At 43.2% G+C, this 24,304-nt stretch overlaps 2 protein-coding genes across 2 annotated transcripts in view; both read right to left on the bottom strand.

Annotated features, from left to right (window-relative positions):
- The window catches only part of agrn (agrin), a 295,804-nt gene that overhangs the window by 43,329 nt on the left and 228,171 nt on the right, over nt 1-24,304 (bottom strand). Inside the window, exons 18-24 of the mRNA XM_071203838.1 lie at nt 23,482-23,907; nt 21,225-21,350; nt 15,092-15,219; nt 13,383-13,497; nt 11,949-12,068; nt 11,400-11,792; nt 9,488-9,680 (exon numbers count right to left, since the gene is read on the bottom strand). Coding sequence (XP_071059939.1) covers nt 9,488-9,680; nt 11,400-11,792; nt 11,949-12,068; nt 13,383-13,497; nt 15,092-15,219; nt 21,225-21,350; nt 23,482-23,907 — 1,501 coding nt within the window. The remainder of the gene's footprint in view (nt 1-9,487; nt 9,681-11,399; nt 11,793-11,948; nt 12,069-13,382; nt 13,498-15,091; nt 15,220-21,224; nt 21,351-23,481; nt 23,908-24,304) is intronic.
- On the bottom strand, nt 732-4,771 carry LOC139434158 (agrin-like). Its single transcript, XM_071203658.1, has 5 exons — nt 4,607-4,771; nt 4,178-4,305; nt 2,479-2,593; nt 1,034-1,161; nt 732-878 (listed from the first exon to the last, which is right to left on the bottom strand). Exons 2-5 carry the CDS (start codon nt 4,298-4,300, stop codon nt 732-734), a joined length of 513 nt encoding a protein of 170 aa, XP_071059759.1. The 5' UTR covers nt 4,301-4,305; nt 4,607-4,771.

Genomic DNA, 24,304 nt, shown 5'->3' with positions numbered 1-24,304 from the left:
TGATGATTTAAATGTGTTGTTGCTTTATTCTACCCCACTACAATTCAGAGGTCAATAGTGTACTTTTACTCCACTACATTTATTTAATACCTTTAGTTACTTAATAATGTGAATTATAATCAACACAAATCAGACTTTAGTTTACACATGGAGTAAATTCACAAGCTACCCTGCAGTATATTCATTCAAACTAGCTGCACCTTTACCAGCTTTGAGAACACTTTAATCCATCAATCGTTATATCAAAACATACAATATATATTATTCTGAAATGGATACATTGCATAATGAGTACTTTTGGTACTTAAAGTATGTTTGATGCTCATACTTCCTGTACTTTTCCTTGAGTAACATTTGTATTGCAGGACTTTTACTTGTGACAAAGTATTGCTACACTGTGGTGGTGTACCTAAGTACAAGATCTGAGTACTACTACCACCTCTGCTAATGTGGTAAAGGAAATAAAAGCGCTGACTCACCCTTCTCGCACACGGAGCCTCCTCGCCCGGCGGGACACTTGCAGCTGAAGTCGTTGCCCTCGTTCTCTCGCAGGTGCCCCCGTGCAGGCAGGGGTGGGAGGCTGCAGGGCTTCTTGTGGTGCACCTGCCTCGGACATGGCTACAGTTGGTGGCTGGAGGTGGAGCAAGTTGGTAGTGGGTTCCTCTGTGGTGGTGGGTGGTGGGTCGCGGTGTGGTTACAGGCGCTGAGGTTGGGGGGGGTGGTGCGTCTGCCTAAGGCCTGCGTATGGTGCCTGGGGGCGGCGGGTGGTACGGGGAGGTGGGGGGAGGCATGGTGGTGGTGGTGGGAGCGGCTGTGGTGACTGAGGCCGTGGTGGTGGTGGTCGTGGGGGTGGTGAAGAAGGGGACGGAGGAGATTGCCTGTCAGCAGAGAACAATGGAAATTAGCAAAGGAAAAAAATGCACGTAAAGAATTCCTTGTTCAAGACCCGTAAAAAACCTTGATAAATCACCTCATGAATAACTTAAAACCCCTTTTCATTTTATTAATCCCCGCACACTGTATTGTGTATTACCATAATTGGTGAAGCGGTGATAGCGGATATCTCGTCCTCTGGCTTCTTCACAGCGAGGCTGGTGTCTTTGGAGGCCTTCAGCTGTTTGAGCAGGGCTCCTTCAATGTCTTCCACCGTGAATCTGGTATCTATCATAAACAAAGAGGTACAGACACTCAGGACACGGCCTCGGAGGAGCACTTGGAAGCAAATACAGGACTCGGGCTTCTTTAGGGGGAACGATGGATATATCAGAAGGCCCCGTGTATGACAGCTGGAGGGTCTCCGGGGGCCACTTGTCCTCCACCTGCCGCTTGTCCGGCTTTTTTCCAGATTAATCGCTCTCATAACTGCAGATGTTCGCTTTACAGGCCATGGAGGAGAGCCGCTTAACACTGCGCCGTATGAAGGGTGTGAAGGACACTAAACTGCACTCTCAAAATGGGGGGAGGGTGGAGTTTGTAAGGTGCAAAGGAGCTTAAAGGCCCAGTTGTGGCGTCAACCGTATAATTAAGAATTTCACATATTCACATATGTTATGTATGAGTCTTAATAATGGCAATTCAGCACTTTGTTACAGAAGGAATTTCTCCTTATTAAAAATATATGCCTATGATTTCAGAATTAGTGATGTAAACAAACGTTAACGGAGAACATCTTGAGTTGTCTAGTGCTTGTCACTGTATTAGGACACCTGCCAATCAATTGAAAAGTATTCTTTTTCCATTGTTGACAAATGGAGGTGCTGACCAAGCCTTCAATTACACCTTTTTGGGAACTTTGCCTGGCTCTCTATGAATAACAATGTGAACATCTACTGTAAGTAGAAACCTTGTTATGATTTTAGTTTTGGCATTGAGAACAACATTTAAAATATGTATTCATAAGGACAAACACAGTTTAATATTACGAGTCAAATAAAGAATAAGTAGAAAGCATTTGGAGAGTGCACATCTCTGCCAAGGATACACATTCCTCTCCATTGTTATTTTAACAATAGAAGAGTCCTTAACCTGCAAAGTGTAAAGTGTACAGGACAAGGTTCATTTGGAGTCATGGTGATGCAAATGTGTGTTGTTACTGTACAGAAGTGGCCACATGCAGTTACATTTCAACAATGGAGGGAGCAGGTTACTGGAATACTAGTCATAACAAGTGACTAATAGAGTGTTGGAACCCAGGGGAGAACATAGCTTTACAGTCCAAGAGTTACAAGTGGAAATATAAAGTGCTTCAAAAAGTGATATGGTGGCTTACTCTGCATAAAAAAGTAATTAGGTCTTCTTTAGTCAGTGGCCTGACTTGTATCCCAATTTCATTTAAATGAAGTCAGTCTTTTTTTGGTAATGATATCTTGCTCGCTAAAAGACAAAGGTGAACAAACCATAACGGAGTCCAACTTCTCTCTATTGGCTACTGTACTTATTATTTTTTCGTTTTTTCCAGAATCTTCTGCCATCTCTCACCTGGTTTGAAGTGGGCCTCCACAAAGGCCAAGATGGAGTTGCTTGGAGCCAAATTCCTGACACGAACACTCATGAAGTCTTTGTGCACCTCCGACTTCCTGAACAACTCATTGAGCTGATAGAAGAGAGAGAGTCAAACAGAGCGAGGAGAGAAGGGACAGTTAGAAGAGATGATAAATGAGGCCGGTAATGGGCTCTACGCTATCATAGCAGCGAGTCCAATTCCAGAAGACTGTACTCTCCGAACAGGAAAGGCTGCTCTCAAATTGAGGTGCGGGTGCACAAATTGACATTTAGCTGGAGCCGTGGCATTAATTATAGAGACAAGTTTCCGGGAGGAGCCAAGACATACGTCGTGCAACCCTGACATGTGCTCCTGATTGGATTTGCTTCTGAATGAATGACTGTGTGTAACTTCATCTAGTTTGAATATGCATACAGGATGTAAAATATTGTAAAATGGCACAGTGACAGAGTCAGGGTAAGATCGAACGAAAATGATGCCTAATATTCACCCATTTTTGGAACAAGAGGCCACAAGGATTAGCTAGGTTTCAATGGAGACTCGTTGTTGTTGTTGTGAGACTCGTGATGTTGTAACGTGTATGCTTCATTACATATCGCTCAAGATATCATGACATTTTCAGACTGGCCAGATTAGCGCCACTACCAAAAAGCTGCCTTTCCTTCAAGTCAGTTGGCTTAAATGCTCAGATGACTCCTTCAGGCACTGAATCTCTATTATTTGTGGGTAGCTGTGTGCAATCCTCCGAAGGGATGGAAAGGATGGACCAACATTGACCTATAAAACCTCCCGATCTTCTTTTCTCCCCTCTCTTTCCCTCAAACATCACCAGCTGGAATTCTTTAGTGTGCTGTATATCTGCGTGTGCTCCAGTGTTAGAAGATGAAGAGGTGGTGGTTGCTATCAAGTGGCGCACCAGGCTTCAGAAAGACACAGGCTTGGAGTGTAACGAGTGCAGACACGACACAAATGGCTGTGAGGTAGTAGATTAGGTCCCAGTGGGGTCCAGTGACACCGCTTCAACAGCTGCTGGATGTGTATAGTGTACACACACACACACACTTTCCATTTCATCGGCGGAGCGAGGCTCTGGCTTGACAACAGAGACATTTGTTCAAAGGTCTGAGAAAAAGACACGGACAGTAGAGATATGTGCGCCAGGGCCAAACTGCGATTATAGCACAAGCTTCTGCTTTGACTGCTTAACAGAAAATGGCATCTTGACCATCCAATCTTATCTCACTCATATCCAGAATAAGGACTTATCTTAATTAATCTCACATGAGAGGCTGCTTCCTGCTTCTGTGAAGTGTTTGGCAAGCTATTCACAAAAGAGTCTTTGCACATGTCTGTTTTCCCAGTTTTTTTATAGTTACACTTATTACATTTGAAGGGTTTCTGGAAGGCTCATTTAGTGCCTGTGCTAACACAGCCCTTGAGGCTTTAATGCTGTACTTGAAATTAAAAGCAGAACGCTAATTCTCTATATATTCTTAATTATTCAGAAGTGTGTGTGAGAAATTTATATTTTTTTTGTTTATGAAAAATAATGATTGAACCACCATGATTTGGTGTATTAATGTAATACTAATACGTACATGGTAACATGAAAAGGTCTTAAGCAAATTCATCCATGAGCTATTGATACTGAACTATATTCCCAACAGTACTTACTGCGCTCTCTATGCTGCGGGCTGTCTCTCCAAACAGCTCCGACTTGGGGTCCTCCATCTCAGGGGTGTAGAATATCTCCTGGCCCTCCACCTGGTCCAAGTGCAGGAAGCCGCTGAACCTCATGGTGGCTGGAAGGAGACATGGCAAGAATCAGATGAAAATCGCTAGCTCACCTTCTCTTATCACTCATCATCCTACCCCGCTGCCTTCACACCGTGCTCGTGCCGGTTTCCGGGTTAGTGATGGATCGTGTGATTGTGTGTGTTTGACAAGAGGAGGTTAGTGAGTTTGTTGCCGATTGCGTGGGGGTTCAGAGTTTGGGGCGTAGGGGTGGTGGTGGTGGACTGTGAGGTGGACTGTGAGGTATGAAAGAAGGAAGGAAAGAATACAGAAACTAGGGCAAAGGGAAGAAAAATGGGCCAGTTTTACCAGATGGAGACTCATCCCAAAAGCTGGCCGAGGCATGGTGGGCTGGGTAGGGAGACAACAAGTTAGACAGACACACAAATACATGAAGGAAGAAACAAAACACACACTCTAAAGAGGAAAAACAGCCCACAGGCACTCTCAAAAGTGCTTCCTTCAGCAAAGAGAGAGCCTCCCTGTGCGACCTTGGGGGCTTATGTTGTCCAACATTCATCAACTCTCAATATGTTTTTTTCTCACACGACTGCCAGAGGAGAAAAGCTGAAAGCAGAGGGGATCTGTGCATTAGTGCGAGGTGGGAAGAAAGGAGGAGCATGTGAGGCGCTGATGTCATGCTTCCACGGCACTCTTAATCAGCAGGACAAATTGCCCAAATCAATCATGGCCGCTCTGCTCGAGCGACGGCGCGGAGAACGGGAAGAGCACTTGTATGATTATCGTGAGAGATAGCGTAATTGTCTCCTTAATGTCGCCAGCCAGAATGGTTGACTGACACAAGGCCTGGGTACAATTGCATGAAAAGGTACACATTTACGATGGTTTGAATGTCCCTATGATATCAGTATCTTGACTTTAGCTAAAAGACGGGGCTCTCTCCAGACTCTTGAAGACAGTTAGCCAGGTATCCCGCAGGTCTCACTTTATTTAGTTTATCCTATTTGCCCCTCAGGGCCTCCATACATCCAAAGCATTCTACATTTTGTTAGGGGTCCGATGTTTTTGTGCTGTTTACCACGTCCCCCCCAATATAGTTTATCTTGCCATGACAGTAAGAAGTAACATAGTAAAAAAATAATAATAAATAACTTAAAAAAACTTTCTTTCGACCCTGAATACAACAATGTGCAACTATAGATGTTAGTTCTTACTCCTGCTTCATTTCCTCGAGCACTCCTCCGATGAACAGGTCGGTGTCCAGGTTGAGGCCATCTGTGCCGCGGGGGCTTTCACCCCTCGATGTGCGGCTCGTTGTCCACGCTGAGCATGGCGTTGCGGCGGTTGCGCGTCACCACCAGCTGATGCCAGCGGCCCTGATTGATTTGTACTTTGCTGATAACTGTTCCAGTTCCCGAACCTGTGTTAAACCTGAGAGCAGAGGGATATAAATCAGTCAATCAGTCACTTTATACCTCCGCAGCACTTTTTATTAGTTTACAGAATTGGATGGGGGTTATTTTCCACCCAACATGTTTATTCTATATCGAGCAGCGACTAATGAATAGAAGCAATCTGCTCATATTTTCCAGAAGACAGAGAGAGATGAAAGAAAGAAGGTGTGGGACTTCTCATTTGGGATTCCAAAATATGTGACTCGAATGAAGCCTCTACTCACTTAAAAAAAATCTCCATTCCCTCTTGTTAATTAAACCCTTTATGTAATGAGGTGTTGTTGACAAAAAGGAGGCCATATCATGACAGAAAAGAGCCGCCGTGTACCTGCACCGACACGTGCTAGTATTAGCGCAACCTCAGAGCAATTATCAGCCACAAATAATTAGTTCCCTCCCCACGTCTCGGATTTGCAGAGCTGTGGGTGGTAATCTCACAGCTGTATTTCTGGATCCAAGGCAGAGCTCCGTTTGAAAGCACGAGTGACTAATGATCTCCTTTTAGTTTGCCATTGATTTTGCTCTGAATGGAGAAATCTAACCGGGCTAGGTTCAGGGGAACTGTAAGGGCTTTAAGGGGTCAGGGTGAAACACAAGACCCGAAAGATAAGGGAAAAAGGATGGTGTTACAAGTAATAGGTGGCCAACAACCAAGGTTATTCATCAGATTTCTGCAAATAAAATGGAAACTCTGCTCATTGGTTGTCTTTTGATAGCTTAATTCAACTTAACGTAAATAAAATAATGAAAATGTTTGTGGAATTTCATTTTTATAACACAAACAACCATAGTCCTAATAATCACATTCAGATTCAAATCTGTATTTATTTACAGAACAAAGAGATTCTTATCCGGCCATACACTTAAAATGTTATCAGCCCATTGAATGGCCACTCTGCAGTTATAATCACTCCCATTTAGAATGGTGACTGGGGAGCTGTGTCGCAGTGGGTAGATAAGAGTCTACCGATCAAAGGATTAGCGGTTTAAACCAAGATGTCGAAAAGTCTTCGGGCAAGATCCCATAGACATTATGGCATTAAAGTATATGTAAGTCACTTTTGATCAAATTATCAGCGAAAAATAACATATATAGATATATAAGATGTGGGGGAAACTTCTGAAGCAATAGGAGTCTGGACTCAGAGAGACACGAGGAGAGCTGGAGCTTTGATGGCAAACACTGACGGTTTATTTGGAGCTTCGGCTGGAGTATTCAAAAGACATGTCACGGGCCACGAGTTGGCCACACGGTTGCGATGCCACAATCAATTCTGAAGAACCCTCCTGTCGCTCGACGTTTTAACTAGTTCAGAATTTAATAATCAACATTCTTCAATAGATAGACTAAACAGCTGAGGGACACTGAATCACATTTGTTGTCGCTTATGGCTCGGGGTTATCTACACCCGGAAGAAGGATGTGTTCCAGGTGTGCCACAACAATAACTAGATAGCATGCTGCCCAAGGCTGGGCATCTGCGTCAGAGGGCGAAGGAAGACATGCAGGGGAGATTATTCCCCAACGTAAAGATATACACACTCTGATGGAAATATCCCAATGTTGAAACCCTGTACCCTATGTTGATAGGGCTGCAACAAACGAACTAATTTGATAATCGATTAATCTATCGATTAATTAAACGATTAATCGACTATTCGGACTATTACGCCTTGCACAATTTCTCAAACGCTCTTATTTAGCCATCAACTTTTAGATTTAGTTTGAGGTTGTTTTAGGCATGTGGAAACTAACAATCAAGACAATAAAGAGGAATACTTGATCCAAACATACATATATTATTAAATTAACTAAACAAATTGTGAACAAAATAACATTGCTTTTTATTTAAATTAAATAAATAATATTTCACATCAAAAGAAAACAACAATGTTTTAACAAATCGTATTAATAATGTGTTGACAGAACTGTAAACAAAATAGCGGAAACTTTTACAAAATAAATAACTCCGTTACCTCTAATCATTAACCCATGTTTGTATAATTTTGTTACTCCGTGTGTTGCTGACGTGGAAACGTGACTCGTGGATGGGGTTACAGAGCTACTAGAAAGACAGTTGAACCCGGTGCATTCCTCCGTCTGGATGTGGAGCACTTTTGTTAAATGTTTAGACACATTGCTCGTGTTACCGCCCTTACATGCTAAACTCTTATTGCCACATTTAGCAGCGCCAGCCAATCAAATCCCGTTTCGGAAAATCTGACAACTCAAGCCGTAGCCAATCCAAACCGCGTCTAAGCTGGGAGAGATATCCCGCCGTTCATTTCTATATTTCAAAAAAGGTGGAGGAGAAACTATTATCGGCTGTAGCAAATCACCCGGTTTTGTATGACCAGACCCTCTTCACCTACCGGGATACAAACCGGAGGAACCAGGCATGGAGGGAGGTGGCAGAGACAGTGGGGGAAACTGGTAGGTTTTCGCCTGTTTGGGGAGTTTATATATATATTGCTCCCATAAAAACCCCGGGTTTTTTGCTCTGTATGTCGGGGCGGGAGATTCATGTGATTGGTTGTTGGTCGCGTTGCTTTGAATAAAATCCCCAAGCTCCAGACACGCCCAGCTCCAAGCTTTTTTTGAAGCTGTAGTGTGGACGGGCCGTCAGACTGCGATATAATGTTTATGTAGCAATAATACACGACATCTATTTTTTGAATGTCTCCAGTACCGATAAAAAGACCGATAACGTTGGAGCTTAACGGCGCGTAAAACACACGTGATGACGTCACCAACTAATCGACGACTGAATTAGTTGGAAACTAATTTGGTCATCGATTTTAATCGATTAAGTCGATTAGTTGTTGCACTTCTATGTATGATGTCCTTTTTGTTTTTCTGTTGTCTTTCTGTCTTCATGTGGAACCTAACTGCTGCAGGTCTCCCTTGAAAAAGAGATGGATGATCTCAATGGGATTCACCTGGTTAAATAAAGGTTTGAAATGAAAATGTTGCAAAAGTGAAACGCTGTAGCTTTACCAACATTTTTATATATAATAGTTGAGTAGTGTTTTCACACAGTACCTGACTTGCTCTATGCTCCTGTCATTAACTACTTCAGCAGTTAGAAGCTGGTATCGTCATGTAATTATATTGGGGATCAAACATACTGTATATACAGATGAAAAGGCCCTTTTGACTCTTATCGTAGGTGGAGCACGCCCCTTCTAACCCACCGTGTTCATGCTGATAACCACCAATAACGCCCATCCAATGAGCTGATAGCATATCAAGCAAGAGAAACTGGCACAGTGTTCATATATTTGCATACTACATGTACTATCCAACATGATTAGTCTAATGCCTCCATGAGCCATAACGAGGTGCATTTAATAAGTCATTGCTTCCATCTGTAAATGCAATATATGTGATTAAAAATTACATATGAAATGCACACATATGTTCCCGCCATCTGTAAACGTGATCATGCAAAGAGCTTCATTTGCAAGCTTTGAACACATTTCTGAAAAACATGCCTTGGTGGCCTTAGCCTGCAAAATCTGTCCAGAAGCTTCTGTGTCTTTTATTACATTGTCTGGCAGCGGTATTCTCAACATGTTTACTTGCTGTAATTATTTGCCTCATTATCTTCAGTGCTCTCCATTGGCTTTATTGTTATCTACACCCTCTCAGCTGAAAGGACCCCGTTTCCCCTGCGGACGGATCATAGCGGTTTAATCAGATTCAATCAGAAGCAAAGCGGCAGAATCAACAGATGATGAAGGTCGTTGACCCTGAACACTCTGACGAGGCTCACCTGAGTTCCACCTTGCCGTTCACCAGAGCCAGAGAGATGAAGTCCTTCTTGCCGTCCTGGCCGTTGTAGAGCAGGATCCCGGTCATCTCGGATACCCGGAACTCCATGGCGATGCGGACCGTGTGATAGGCGCTCATGGTTTGGAACGCCAAGTACGATTGGCCTCCGAATGACGGGATGAAGTACTTGATCACTGTGGAGGAAAAGCAATCCTGTTATTATTTCATGATACACTTTATCGTTTATACTTAAGTGTTAGCGGAGGTGGAGGCATCTGGAGGAAAGAGAATAAGCGGTCGGTTTATTTAGGAACGCTATTTGGAAGAAGGAGTTCACCAGAAGGAGAAGGTAGAAAGGGAGGAGGAGTTGAGCTCTTCACCCCCCTCAAGCCACATTTAAGCACTCGTGCCTCCAGGGGAATCCTTTGTTTTTCTGCCACTTGACAATTACGATATTATCATCCACTTTCTCTCTCGGGTTGTTTTTTTCTCCGTCCATCTGTCTTTCTGTCGTCTCTCTGAGGAGAATGGCAGCTGATGAGCTCTAATGACTGCATTGATCTGGGGGAGGCCAGCATGCGGTCCAAGTGTGTGCGTGACTTCATTTAGCACTAACTCAAAGACACACATGGATTCCCACCAGCTAATCCCCATCAAAGCAATTACTGTGAATTATCTTAAGATGCAGCAGCGTGAGGTTCCTTCTCAGCCCCCCGAAAATCCCAAAGTAGGGTAAGAGGGGAAGAAACAAAAGAGTTTCTCAAGAAGTTCTCCTTGATTTATGATTTTCTCCGCGGCGCTGATTGGATTCAGTGTGTTGGCTTTAGCGAACACCTCAGCGGTCGCTCACTTCTGAGGTGTTTGAAGAGCAGCCGGATTAAAAGTAAAATTGACACTCTCTGCTGATTGCTGCCATCTTATTGAGCTTTATATGACCCAATACATTCACGTCTGTGACCACAGAACTTTGCATTTACATATTCAGGCACTAACTGAAGGTTGTTCCTCACTTTAGGCGGCCGCTTTGTGAAGCTACAATAAGACAAGATGCCCCTTAACATGAGCAATATATGTGTTTTTCTCCTTTACGACAAAAGTTTAATTAAAGAAACCTTTTATATTAGAGTTTTTTAGCATAATGGTTCTTTTCCACTACTTTCTAAATATATTAAAGCACTTGAGGAAGTGGTTAGCAGCGATTATAGACCAGCTAAAAGGCATGATTGGCACAAAGTGGAGTGCCTAAAAACCTCTCAGTTGCGGCGAAATCAGCCTTTGGGGCTTCTTTGTAATTGCTAATTGCTATCGTGCTCAATGATAAGGGAAGTCTGTTGCAGCTCACTTTTTCAGAGGATTTATAAATACGGGGGAGACTTTGAAACTTTTAGCAAATATAGTGGTACTGAAGTACAATTGTGAGAGTCATGAACTTTACTTGATGATTTAAATGTGTTGTTGCTTTATTCTACCCCACTACAATTCAGAGGTCAATAGTGTACTTTTACTCCACTACATTTATTTAATACCTTTAGTTACTTAATAATGTGAATTATAATCAACACAAATCAGACTTTAGTTACACATGGAGTAAATTCACAAGCTACCCTGCAGTATATTCATTCAAACTAGCTGCACCTTTACCAGCTTTGAGAACACTTTAATCCATCAATCGTTATAATCAAAACATACAATATATATTATTCTGAAATGGATACATTTGCATAATGAGTACTTTTGGTACTTAAAGTATGTTTGATGCTCATACTTCTGTACTTTTCCTTGAGTAACATTTGTATTGCAGGACTTTTACTTGTGACAAAGTATTGCTACACTGTGGTGTGTACCTAAGTACAAGATCTGAGTACTACTACCACCTCTGCTAATGTGTAAAGGAAATAAAAGCGCTGACTCACCCTTCTCGCACACGGAGCCTCCTCGCCCGGCGGGACACTTGCAGCTGAAGTCGTTGCCCTCGTTCTCGCAGGTGCCCCCGTGCAGGCAGGGGTGGGAGCTGCAGGGCTTCTTGTGGTGCAGCCTGCCTCGGACATGGGCTACAGTGGTGGCTGGAGGTGGAGCAGTGGTAGTGGGGGCCTCTGTGGTGGTGGTGGTGGGTCGCGGTGTGGTTACAGGCGCTGAGGTTGTGGTGGTGCGTCTGCCATAGGGCCTGCGTATGGTGCCTGGGGGGCGGCGGGTGATGTACGGGGAGGTGGGGGGAGGCATGGTGGTGGTGGTGGGAGCGGCTGTGGTGACTGAGGCCGTGGTGGTGGTGGTCGTGGTGGTGGTGAAGAAGGGGACGGAGGAGATGCCTGTCAGCAGAGAACAATGGAAATTAGCAAAGGAAAAAAATGCACGTAAAGAATTCCTTGTTCAAGACCCGTAAAAAACCTTTGATAAATCACCTCATGAATAACTTAAAACCCCTTTTCATTTTATTAATCCCCGCACACTGTATTGTGTATTACCATAATTGGTGAAGCGGATATTCTCGTCCTCTGGCTTCTTCACAGCGATGCTGGTGTCTTTGGAGGCCTTCAGCTGTTTGAGCAGGGCTCCTTCAATGTCTTCCACCGTGAATCTGGTATCTATCATAAACAAAGAGGTACAGACACTCAGGACACGGCCTCGGAGGAGCACTTGGAAGCAATACAGGACTCGGGCTTCTTTAGGGGGAACGATGGATATATCAGAAGGCCCCGTGTATGACAGCTGGAGGGTCTCCGGGGGCCACTTGTCCTCCACCTGCCGCTTGTCCGGCTTTTTTCCAGATTAATCGCTCTCATAACTGCAGATGTTCGCTTTACAGGCCATGGAGGAGAGCCGCTTAACACTGCGCCGTATGAAGGGTGTGAAGGACACTAAACTGCACTCTCAAAATGGGGGGAGGGTGGAGTTTGTAAGGTGCAAAGGAGCTTAAAGGCCCAGTTGTGGCGTCAACCGTATAATTAAGAATTGAATTCACATATGTTATGTATGAGTCTTAATAATGGCAATTCAGCACTTTGTTACAGAAGGAATTTCTCCTTATTAAAAATATATGCCTATGATTTCAGAATTAGTGATGTAAACAAACGTTAACGGAGAACATCTTGAGTTGTCTAGTGCTTGTCACTGTATTAGGACACCTGCCAATCAATTGAAAAGTATTCTTTTTCCATTGTTGACAAATGGAGGTGCTGACCAAGCCTTCAATTACACCTTTTTGGGAACTTTGCCTGGCTCTCTATGAATAACAATGTGAACATCTACTGTAAGTAGAAACCTTGTTATGATTTTAGTTTTGGCATTGAGAACAACATTTAAAATATGTATTCATAAGGACAAACACAGTTTAATATTACGAGTCAAATAAAGAATAAGTAGAAAGCATTTGGAGAGTGCACATCTCTGCCAAGGATACACATTCCTCTCCATTTGTTATTTTAACAATAGAAGAGTCCTTAACCTGCAAAGTGTAAAGTGTACAGGACAAGGTTCATTTGGAGTCATGGTGATGCAAATGTGTGTTGTTACTGTACAGAAGTGGCCACATGCAGTTACATTTCAACAATGGAGGGAGCAGGTTACTGGAATACTAGTCATAACAAGTGACTAATAGAGTGTTGGAACCCAGGGGAGAACATAGCTTTACAGTCCAAGAGTTACAAGTGGAAATATAAAGTGCTTCAAAAAGTGATATGGTGGCTTACTCTGCATAAAAAAGTAATTAGGTCTTCTTTAGTCAGTGGCCTGACTTGTATCCCAATTTCATTTAAATGAAGTCAGTCTTTTTTTTGGTAATGATATCTTGCTCGCTAAAAGACAAAGGTGAACAAACCATAACGGAGTCCAACTTCTCTCTATTGGCTACTGTACTTATTATTTTTTCGTTTTTTCCAGAATCTTCTGCCATCTCTCACCTGGTTTGAAGTGGGCCTCCACAAAGGCCAAGATGGAGTTGCTTGGAGCCAAATTCCTGACACGAACACTCATGAAGTCTTTGTGCACCTCCGACTTCCTGAACAACTCATTGAGCTGAGAGAAGAGAGAGAGTCAAACAGAGCGAGGAGAGAAGGGACAGTTAGAAGAGATGATAAATGAGGCCGGTAATGGGCTCTACGCTATCATAGCAGCGAGTCCAATTCCAGAAGACTGTACTCTCCGAACAGGAAAGGCTGCTCTCAAATTGAGGTGCGGGTGCACAAATTGACATTTAGCTGGAGCCGTGGCATTAATTATAGAGACAAGTTTCCGGGAGGAGCCAAGACATACGTCGTGCAACCCTGACATGTGCTCCTGATTGGATTTGCTTCTGAATGAATGACTGTGTGTAACTTCATCTAGTTTGAATATGCATACAGGATGTAAAATATTGTAAAATGGCACAGTGACAGAGTCAGGGTAAGATCGAACGAAAATGATGCCTAATATTCACCCATTTTTGGAACAAGAGGCCACAAGGATTAGCTAGGTTTCAATGGAGACTCGTTGTTGTTGTTGTGAGACTCGTGATGTGTTGTAACGTGTATGCTTCATTACATATCGCTCAAGATATCATGACATTTTCAGACTGGCCAGATTAGCGCCACTACCAAAAAGCTGCCTTTCCTTCAAGTCAGTTGGCTTAAATGCTCAGATGACTCCTTCAGGCACTGAATCTCTATTATTTGTGGGTAGCTGTGTGCAATCCTCCGAAGGGATGGAAAGGATGGACCAACATTGACCTATAAAACCTCCCGATCTTCTTTTCTCCCCTTCTCTTTCCCTCAAACATCACCAGCTGGAATTCTTTAGTGTGCTGTATATCTGCGTGTGCTCCAGTGTTAGAAGATGAAGAGGCGGGTGGTTGCTATCAAGTGGCGCACCAGGCTTCAGAAAGACACAGGCTTGGAGTGTAACGAGTGCAGACACGCACACAAATGGCTGTGAGGTAGTAGATTAGGTCCCAGTGGGGTCCAGTGACACCGCTTCAACAGCTGCTGGATGTGTATAGTGTACACACACACACACACACATTTCCATTTCATCGGCGGAGCGAGGCTCTGGCTTGACAACAGAGACATTTGTTCAAAGGTCTGAGAAAAAGACACGGACAGTAGAGATATGTGCGCCAGGGCCAAACTGCGATTATAGCACAAGCTTCTGCTTTGACTGCTTAACAGAAAATGGCATCTTGACCATCCAATCTTATCTCACTCATATCCAGAATAAGGACTTATCTTAATTAATCTCACATGAGAGGCTGCTTCCTGCTTCTGTGAAGTGTTTGGCAAGCTATTCACAAAAGAGTCTTTGCACATGTCTGTTTTTCCCAGTTTTTTTTATAGTTACACTTATTACATTTGAAGGGTTTCTGGAAGGCTCATTTAGTGCCTGTGCTAACACAGCCCTTGAGGCTTTAATGCTGTACTTGAAATTAAAAGCAGAACGCTAATTCTCTATATATTCTTAATTATTCAGAAGTGTGTGTGAGAAATTTATATTTTTTTTGTTTATGAAAAATAATGATTGAACCACCATGATTTGGTGTATTAATGTAATACTAATACGTACATGGTAACATGAAAAGGTCTTAAGCAAATTCATCCATGAGCTATTGATACTGAACTATATTCCCAACAGTACTTACTGCGCTCTCTATGCTGCGGGCTGTCTCTCCAAACAGCTCCGACTTGGGGTCCTCCATCTCAGGGGTGTAGAATATCTCCTGGCCCTCCACCTGGTCCAAGTGCAGGAAGCCGCTGAACCTCATGGTGGCTGGAAGGAGACATGGCAAGAAATCAGATGAAAATCGCTAGCTCACCTTCTCTTATCACTCATCACTCCTACCCCGCTGCCTTCACACCGTGCTCGTGCCGGTTTCCGGGTTAGTGATGGATCGTGTGATTGTGTGTGTTTGACAAGAGGAGGTTAGTGAGTTTGTTGCCGATTGCGTGGGGGTTCAGAGTTTGGGGCGTAGGGGTGGTGGTGGTGGACTGTGAGGTGGACTGTGAGGTATGAAAGAAGGAAGGAAAGAATACAGAAACTAGGGCAAAGGGAAGAAAAATGGGCCAGTTTTACCAGATGGAGACTCATCCCAAAAGCTGGCCGAGGCATGGTGGGCTGGGTAGGGAGACAACAAGTTAGACAGACACACAAATACATGAAGGAAGAAACAAAACACACACTCTAAAGAGGAAAAACAGCCCACAGGCACTCTCAAAAGTGCTTCCTTCAGCAAAGAGAGAGCCTCCCTGTGCGACCTTGGGGGCTTATGTTGTCCAACATTCATCAACTCTCAATATGTTTTTTTCTCACACGACTGCCAGAGGAGAAAAGCTGAAAGCAGAGGGGATCTGTGCATTAGTGCGAGGTGAAGAAAGGAGGAGCATGTGAGGCGCTGATGTCATGCTTCCACGGCACTCTTAATCAGCAGGACAAATTGCCCAAATCAATCATGGCCGCTCCTGCTCGAGCGACGGCGCGGAGAACGGGAAGAGCACTTGTATGATTATCGTGAGAGATAGCCGTAATTGTCTCCTTAATGTCGCCAGAATGGTGACTGACACAGGCCTGGTTACAATTGCATGAAAAGGACAGCAGACACTGGTGACACACCCGCCGTCTCCACCCTCGACTTTACAGCATTTTCACGGGCAGCACACATCGATTCAGATGTGACGGGCGCCATAAAATAAAAGCAAATGGGCAAGGTTTGGCCGATAAGAAAGAAAGAAAGACGGCGAGAGAAATCTGACTTTTAATCTGCGAAGAAGACAAACATCAGAGAGGGTGATTTTCCGGCCCACTGCCGTGACGAACATAACGAGGGGAAGAAAGAGAGTGATACAAAGGGACGGAGCTGTTTCACTATCAGATCCTAGTGAACTGTAAAATGTAATGGATTTGTCAGACTTTCCCCGGCATATGGAAGAGTTTACAGTAGTGGGAGCTTAGTGTGCCATTAACATCCATATGAGCATGCCGGTCTTTATCTCTGATGTTGTATTAACGGTGCCGCCTTGTTTGAAAGTTACAGATGGAGCATCCTGCGTTAAACACAGTAAGCAAAGGAACCACATTTTTCACCCAATAATTCTCAGAGGAAGATGTCTTCTCCAGAGAGATAGATACAATACAATCCCCATGGTTAAATTATATGGCAGGTAAATGCTAAAATACATTCTCTAATTGAAGAACGGCCATGGTCTTACCTCTACTCAAAAGCTGTAAAAACTGAATACGATTTCATAGATATCTAAGAGAGTGGACTAAAGTCAACCTTGAGCCACTTCACCCTCTGACGTCTCAATAAATGTGAAGATTAGAACAGCAGAAAATGAGCCATGCACGCATCAATATATTGGAAGGTACAATGAGACGGATATTCTCGCATTAGGGACGTGTCATTTCACTGCTAATGAGCGGACGATCGGCCGAGCCCTCCTCTAGAGAGAAAGAACGGATCCGGCGTATCGATCAGCAAATCCTGCTGCCTGCTTTTATTGGCAACACTTGAGCTGAATGAAGTATTGATTGCTGCCGCGCCGTCATCTTTGGCTGAGATAAATATTTACAGGCCTTAGCGGATTTGTTACTTGTTCTACAGCTTAAACCTATGAAATGCTTCTATCGTATGGATTTTGGGCCAAAATGTCATCAAATCCTACCTCGACAGATCACATGTTTCACGTCTGTTTGTCGTCTTTCTGTGTACAAAAGTTAAAGGTGGCCTTATATCTGTGGTTCATGTTATAGCCACTGAACTTAGCTGTTTTATTAGAAGGCCATGGGACTTTCAGCACGCCAGAAATACAACTCATTTGTGGCCCCGGCCCTTTAAAGTCATGACCCGTAGCCAGAGCCAGAGAGAATCCCTTCTTTCACAATCAGTCAGAGTAACACCGCAGGGACAAATAGAGCGCAGATTTCTACTGAGGGATGGAGGGAAGGAGAGATGGAGTAGCAAAGGGGGAGAAAGAAGCCCTTTATCTTTATGAAGCAAGTCTGGCAGAAGGCACTGATTGGTACAACAGTCGGCCCTCGGTAGTCTCCCGACACTCTTCTAACTCCACAGAGAAAATAAGTGATGCAAGACTGGATTGAGATTGACTGAGCTGAGGGAGAGAAAAGAGTGAGATATAGCTCAAGAGGGAGATACAGACTGATAGAGAAAATAATGTGTGTGAGGTGGGTGAATAAAGGACAGGTGGGAGATTAAAATAAATAGAATAAGGGTGAAGGAAGATAGTAAGTATGAATAACAACACTGGTGGTTATTTATTACCCAAAGTAAAGAGAAAATAAACCTCATAGGGAATTAGGCCTGGCACGACTTATATCAGCATTGGACCGCCAAGTGTCATCAAATTCCCAACCATGGATTACTGAGGTAACACATCCACTGTTTGTGTATTTTTTTAAATGTCCTGCCACCTGCCAATATGATCATTTACATACGAGGGTGGTGATTCATGAACGCATCGCTGCAGAAAAACAAAATAGCACCTGTTCAACTGGTTGTTAAAAGCAGATGGCACACCATCACTATTCCGAAGTAAACATTAAATATGAATAAAATATTGGGTTGATTCTCAATCCTTCAATAAATGAAGGCAATAAATCAAAAAATAAGGAAGAAGAGAAGAGATGAGTAAGAGACGTAGTTCTGTGCAGTGAAAAAACAGATAGTTCGTTGAATCTTAACATTGAATAATACAAAATAAAATAAAAATAAAAAAACATTGATTGAATAATAAAACAAAAAGTCAAAAGGAAAATTCTGGGATTCTATTCAATTTTTCCGAAAAACAATTTTAACATCTTTAAACACATAGCCCACCCCCCACCAATTTATAGAAATTAATTTCCTAGAACACAACATTGCTCAGCCATACGTATGAAGTGCAGAATGCTTCCCTTTAAGCTAATGATAGCTTTTTTGTATTGCTTTTGCTTAATTCTAGGCTATTCATCTCCAGGCTCCAGCTACACAATTAAAGATACACTTTGTATCATTTTGATATTGGTGGAATATATATGTGAACAATGTTTGACTTTCTCAGAGATCCATGATAACCCACCAGCGACAGTCCGTTGGTAACGAGCCATTTCGCAAAGATACAAAGTTGGCTAAATTGGCTTCCATTTTAAGCATCTACTGTAGTATAAACTTTGCAATGCTCTTCTCATCCAGCTCCAGTAAAAGAACGAAAAGTCTACACAGTTTACACTTGCTAACATCATTTCAACTGTAATGGTAGCTAATTGCAGTTGCTGCTGACCAGGGCCGTTTCTAGCTTTTTGGGGGCCCTATGCAAGATGCTGTTTGGGGGCCCTAGTTTTTTTAACTACAATGGGGGGGATTCCGAAGCCTTTAAGATGATCTGTGGAGATGCATCAATCTGTTACACTTTAATAGGAAAACAGGCAAATGTCCCCACAGCCCCACCTAGTGTCAAAAAAATGCAAAAAATAAATAACAAAATATATAAAATATATTTTAAGATCATGGTTAATCATCTGATTCGTCTGTACATTGCTGTTTTAGTCTGTGTTCTTCTAATTAGTGTCTACAGTGTGTGCCTATTGAGCTGTTTAGAGCCATGTGGGACAAAACCCGATCATGCCACTCCCTCTCACTGTCTAAGTGAACGGTGACTATAAAAACTACACTGTGCATGCTCAGAGTATTGTCCTATTTAATGTGTGTGGCAAAAAAATAATGACCATAGGGGCATATAGCTGCCATCTCCACCATACGTCATCTCACATAATTCAGAGCTGATTGGCTGTAAGTACGTGTGCCGCGAAAAGTGTGGTATGTGAAGAGGAGGAGAGAGACGCGTCCTAAAACCAGGAAGTAAGCTGCGCATGGCTTCCCTCCACAAAAAAGCAATGAGATTTCTCCATGGGATTTTAGAAAATAGCTCAAAATAAGATCTGTGGGAAACGTACCTGTTAGATAAATGCACGTTTTGTTCAGCCGGATAATATCCACATGTCTACCCTACTTTTATAATTTTCTAATCATAAATCTATCGATTAGATTTATGATAGACTTTTGAAACTACAAGAAGATAAGGAGGACTTTTACAAAAAAGTAATAGAGATTTTTGTCCAGAAGGATAGGCAAATGGACTTCATCTTCAAGTCAAGGTAAGACCGCAATTTTATTGAAAATGGGAACTTACTAAGAGAGAACAATTCAATATTTAAATGATAACATTTCATTTTTTGGGTATCCTTTTGTTGAACTGTCTGTTTAAAATTAATCGAAGCATCAGACAAAAAAAGCTTTTGAAAATAATATTATATTTTGATTTAGGTCAAAATATAATATTTGTAAACCTGAAGAGTCAGAGCCAGTGCCTCACCAGCCATGAACCTCACTGCAGAAGCTTATATATAGACATCTACGTTTTTTGTGCCCCACCACTTTTGTACATATAAAAACACCACTGCGAACACAGGAGGGGGCTTGGCTGTTTACAAATAAAGATTTTAATTCTCCCCAAATATATTGAGGCTGAACCTGAACTTTGAATTATCTGCTCCCATCATAATCTTGGCGATCTTGTTAAAATTGTGAATGCAGAATTAAAAATACTATGTAACTGGTTTGCAGTTAATAAATTATCCCTTAATGTGGCCAAAACAAATTACATGTTATTCAATACAAAGTCTGAAAGTAGAAATGACTGCATTATACGGATTTGCAATACAGAGATAGAAAAAGTTGGTGCATGTACATTTTTAGGACTGCTTGTTGATGAAAAACTCAATTGGAAGCACCATATAAATTATGTACAGACTAAACTGTCAAAAACAATAGGTATTTTGTATCATACTAAGAACATTATTGAAGAAAAGATAGTCTTTATAACAGTCTATTTCTCCCTTACCTTTACTAATGCTCCGAAATATGGGGAAACACGTACTCAACAAATCTACAAAAAATAATAACATCCCAAAAAAAAGTATTACGAATAGTCTGTGGTGTTGGTAAATATGAACACACAACTCCCATATTTAAAAAACTCAATCTATTAAAATGTGTTGAGATAGTACAGCTTAAAACAGTACTGATTATGCACAACATTTTCCATAAGAGAATGCCTAATAACATTCAAAAGCAGTTCCAAACCACAACGTGAACATATGAATGTAAAAAAGTGTTCACAATGTTTATATTATTATTATTATTATTATTATTCATTTGCCAAGTACATGTGTACCTATGTATATATAGTATTTTAATTTTCAAAAAAAGATAGTTGAAACTGCTATTGACATGTGCAGGAAATGACCCTACATCTAGTTTTCGTATATATATATATGGATTTATTGTTTTCCTGCCCTAACTTTTATTTAATTTCTCTTTATTTCTTTGTACTGCTTCATTTCTATATGTTTTTGACTCAATAATGCCGCTGTATTAGGATGATGCACGGGAGGGCTACTTTCCACAAGCAATGCTTCAGCCCTCCCGCTTCTACTATTTGTGTTCATCTTTGTGTGTATGAATTAAACTTTTTTAGTTTTTCGGATGAATAAAAAAAAATAAAAACTTTCAGCTTGGGGGCCCCCTAGTGGCCGCGGGGGCCCTATGCCCCCGCATAGTCCGCCTATAGGAAGAAACGGCCCTGCTGCTGACCCCCAGAATCGAGACATAGTCCCTCACATAGTATAGCAGCGACTGACAGGAAACCAGAAAATAGAGAAGGAAAACCAGCGTGATAGCCAGGTAATGACAGGGTAAAGAAAGGGTCGTTCTGACTTACAGGGGCAGTTGGCGCCCTCTGGAGTAGTGGAGGGTGTCTTTCCGTCGGGGCAGCATCCAAACTCTGTGTTGTCGCAGGAGGACCGGTCCTCAGCTGTGGGTACAGTGGTGCTCGCCAACGTGGGACCTGGGGGGGGGGGGGGGGGGGGGGGGGTGATACACGGGGGCTTAAAATAATTCATGAAACTGTAGAACATTCATATATTCCAGCCAGCTTATCTCAGAAACTTCATGGGAGAGAGACTTTTCCGGCACAGCTGGAGTAAAGTGTATCTAAGGTTAAAACCTACAATCTTTTGTTTTATTCAGAATTTGCTTTAGCTTCTGCAGCTGATTGCAAGCTTTCAGTCCGCTGACCTGTGATTGGACTAATAGAGGCATCTGTCAGGAGTGATTATATGGCATTATTCATGAACATTGATTTTACACCTGGAACTCGGGCAGAGAGCACGTAATGGGCACTGTTGCCAGTCATGTCACACACAGAGAAAGTTAAATGATATGGGGATGTGATTATTGCTCACTGCTGATTGGTGTACAGTTAACTTCAAGGCTTCCCAGGAGAGCAACAAAAAAAAGCATGCGTTTGTGTTACAGTCCCCATATATCTTGGGACATAAAAGACATAAAAGTGGCTAGGCTTTGTCCCTGTGAAGAATGAGAGTGTGTATCAGCAGCGAAGATCAGTCCTCTCTAATGATGCTGCTGGTGGAGCAGCCGTCGTGGTCCAAGTGGCGCAGTTTATGGCCGCACAGAGATTAGAAATAATTGTGGAGGCAAACAGCTAGGGGCTAAACAAGTCCTAAAGACGTCAGAGGCGAGGGACGTGCCGCTCAAGGACTCGCGGTCAAAAGGAGGCGAGGAGGAGAGGGGTTGCAGGGTTTATAGGGCATCTGTTGGCGTGTGGCCTGCAGATTTACCGATGAAGAGGAGAGTGTTGGTAGGGGGGACAGAGGGTAGAGCACAACAACCACGGGACACACTGCAGTGGGAGCACTGAGACACACACACACACATTTAAACACACACACACTTACACCCCCCCCAACCGCACACACAAGAGCAGATTTCAACAGAGCGCAGATAGTGATATGTGCACTCCGCGTTTGAAAAACTCAGTGACATGAGAAGAGGGAGATAAGTTAAACACCCAAACTACAATTTTAACAACTAACCACCGTAAAGAAACATTCACGTGTACATTTGAATATCCATGTTTAAATCTACGCTGTACAATCTCCTGATCTGCTCACACTTTGATGTGCGCGCTAGCACTTCAGCACGTACAATATGAAAAAAAAATGCTAGTGTGCACACACACACACACACACACACACACACACACACACACACACACACACACACACACACACACACACACACACACACACACACACACACACACACACACACACACACACACACACACACACACACACACACACACACACACACACACACACACACACACACACACACACACACACGCACACACGCACGCACGCCTCTCGCGCCACCGGTCAGCTTCTGACAACAGAATAAATCTCTGAGTCGCCGAGGAGGAGGAGAGGCTGAGCTGAGGAAGAGCACATTGGGGGCCACGCTGCCCATCAATCATATCCTGTTACTGCAAGCTGTCAGCCGAGCTGGATGGATGGATGGAAAACAACAACCGAATAAAAAAAGAAGAAGCCATCCCTTGTTGTTCAAGCAGAGGTCTAGAAACGGCAGCGTGCTGTTACAGTCAGGAGTGCATGTCGAGAAAGATTTGAGAATTGTCATGTGACCTCCACACACACCTCAACCTCACAGTCGCATCAGCCTGTCAAGTCAGGCTCCAGCGTCCCCAGATGCGGACCAACAGTTTAATCTGGCCTGCTACAGTGTATTTTCCAGAGGCTGCGTTTTGTTTTGCTAACTGTTGAGAGTGATGCGCTGGCGGAATGGAGCATGGGTGATGTAGCGACAGCAAAACCATGCAAATGCATTCCTTTCTGAAATTGAGATATACATCTTCTGCGAGTGGAAATGACACAAACGGTGTCTGTTTACAAAGATGCATCTTCCCTGCCTGCCTGGCTTTGACATTTCCAGAGAACTACACAAGCCTGTGGCTTTCAATTAACAGATGATGGCATGAATGTGTAATGATGTAAGCTAAGAAAAGAGTTGGTACAACCCATTATTGGAAAATAAAAGCCCCTCCCACACAGCCCTCAAAGCATTATGGGTAATGAAGTGAAAGAGCAGTGATTTACCGACAGGCTCCTCTGCGCCACTGGCCTCCGTTGGAACGCCGCTACCCGCTTCATCTTCCTGTTCCTGTTCCTCTTCCTCTTCCGTCTGGTCATCGCCGCTGGGCTCCCCACTGCCTGAGCCGTCGAAGGAGATGGCGGCGGCGGGGGGGGCCGGTCTGCTGCGGGGGGTGGAGGTGGTGGTGGACTGCGGCGGCTGGGTGTGGCTGATGTGGTGTTGTTTTGCTCTGTTGTTGATGAGGGTGGAAGAGATGGTGGTGGCAGGGGGCCACTCAGTGGTCGATGGCTCTTCCGTCCTCGGAAGCGGGATGGCCCACACCATGTTAGGGTGGAAGGAGGTGGGGGTGGTGATGGTGGCAACAGAGCTTGAGCTGGGGGTGGTGGCGAGGGGGTTGGGGGTGGGTCGGTCTGCCGGCTCAGAGATGGTTTCTGGTGGAGGGAAGGGGAGGAAGCAAGGAATGGATGAATGACTGAGCAAAGATGAAAAATGTTTGATTTTGCTTCACCTAACTAACTCCATTACAACTTCAATAGTCACACCAGTAGTACAAATCAACAATCATTAGCCAATATTAAACCCACTTAAAGAAATACTTAACCCCCAAAATGATCATTTGTATATACATTTCTTACACCATTACCTTGACTTCTTGAACAAAATCTTTTTTGTCTTACATGCCTACACCCTGTACAACAATCCAACTGAGTTTACTGCATTTAAGTAAATGGGGCTGTTTTATCAAAGCATTTGTTAAAAAAAGTTCACCCAACTTGTGCAGTATGAGCTCATGCGCTTAAAGCTAGCCCGGAAAAGTTGTCCCCATTA

Source organism: Pseudochaenichthys georgianus, chromosome 7 (genome assembly GCF_902827115.2).
Source record: "Pseudochaenichthys georgianus chromosome 7, fPseGeo1.2, whole genome shotgun sequence".
Taxonomy (NCBI): domain Eukaryota; kingdom Metazoa; phylum Chordata; class Actinopteri; order Perciformes; family Channichthyidae; genus Pseudochaenichthys; species Pseudochaenichthys georgianus.
The sequence above is the reverse complement of the archived record's forward strand: the minus strand, read 5'-3'. Positions and strand labels throughout refer to the sequence as shown.